This window comes from Aplysia californica, unplaced genomic scaffold (genome assembly GCF_000002075.1).
Source record: "Aplysia californica isolate F4 #8 unplaced genomic scaffold, AplCal3.0 scaffold00122, whole genome shotgun sequence".
Classification (NCBI taxonomy): domain Eukaryota; kingdom Metazoa; phylum Mollusca; class Gastropoda; order Aplysiida; family Aplysiidae; genus Aplysia; species Aplysia californica.
Genome location: NW_004797392.1, coordinates 1,446,059 through 1,447,335, shown reverse-complemented (window position 1 = coordinate 1,447,335; position 1,277 = coordinate 1,446,059). Strand labels below are relative to the sequence as shown.

Sequence of the window (1,277 nt, the reverse complement as noted above, 5' to 3'; positions counted from 1 at the left end):
GCTTGTGTGGGCGCGTGTGTCTGTTCGAAAATAAGAGAGAGAGAGAGAGAGAGAGAGAGAGAGAGAGAGAGAGAGAGAGAGAGAGAGAGAGAGAGAAAGATAGAGTAGGGGAAGGGAAGGAAAGGGAGGAGAGGGGTCCCACAAGCGAAGGGAAGAGGAGGAGAAGAAACAAGTCCCACAAAAATACAACGTACCATGTCGTCCGCGGTGAGGCCTGAATCTGCGGACATGACGGACATGTTGGATGGCGGCGGTGAGTAATTGGGTCGCGGCGGGGAGGCGCCGGATGGGGCGGGGGACGCCGTCATTACGGAGGCCGGACTGGGCGTGGGGGAGGAGGACGAGTCGTGAGCCGGGCTCAGATCGCTGGCGTAACCCGGGTCGTCCAGGTTGGCTATGTACGCCTTCTGGCCGCCACCGGCCGCCGTCGTTACAACAGCATCACCACTGCCGCTGCTGTTGAAGGAGTTGCGCTGCTGCTGCTGCTGCTGCGTCTGCAACACCTGCTGGTGCTGCTGGGCCACGTACTGCTGGAGTTTCCCGCCCCTGTTGGCGATGGGCAGGGCGTTTAGATACTGCTGCTGCTGCTGCTGCTGCTGCTGCTGGAAGGTTTGCTGTTGCTGTTGTACCAGCTGCTGTTGCTGCTGTACCATCTGCTGTTGCTGTTGTTGTACCATCTGATGCTGCTGCTGGACAAACTGACCGTGGAGGACGCCAGGCGCCGGTCGCAGAGACCTGACCGGAGGGAGCCCGGTCGACGTCTGCTGCATCACAGCAGCTCCCTGCTGCGGAGAAGCCATAACCTGCTGGTGCTGCGGCTGATGCTGACCGGCTGACTGACCAGCCCGTCTCCCCGGGCACACCATCGGGGGCGACATCTGGTTGTTCGGAGGGTACTGACCCCCCGGCGACCCGCCCACCATCGAATCGCCGTCCGCCCCGACGCCGACCAGACCCATCATCCTGCCGCCGTCCGCAGCCGCCTTGAGCTGCATCTGTTGTTGCTGTTGCTCCTTCGCGGGGAGGTTCTCCACGCCCAGCAGCTCGTCCACGTCGATGGGGATGTTCATCACGTTGTCCCAAGAGGTGGGCAGCTCAAGGGAGTCCATGTTTGACCCGCCACCACTTGACCACTCGGGCTGACCACCGCTGCCTGCTGCACCTGGGAGGGGAGAGAGGAAGGGAAGGGAGAGAAAGAGGAGGAGGGGAGAGAAAAAAGGGGGAGAGAGAGAAAGATGGGAGGGGTAAAGGGGGAGAGGAGAGGGGAGGGGAGAAGA

At 61.7% G+C, this 1,277-nt stretch overlaps 1 protein-coding gene across 1 annotated transcript in view; it reads right to left on the bottom strand.

The window, feature by feature from the left end:
• LOC101849199 (histone-lysine N-methyltransferase 2D) overlaps positions 1-1,277 on the bottom strand; it is a gene marked incomplete in the record, with an annotated part of 31,558 nt that overhangs the window by 14,809 nt on the left and 15,472 nt on the right. Inside the window, 1 exon segment of the mRNA XM_005096173.3 lies at positions 195-1,162. Coding sequence (XP_005096230.2) covers positions 195-1,162 — 968 coding nt within the window.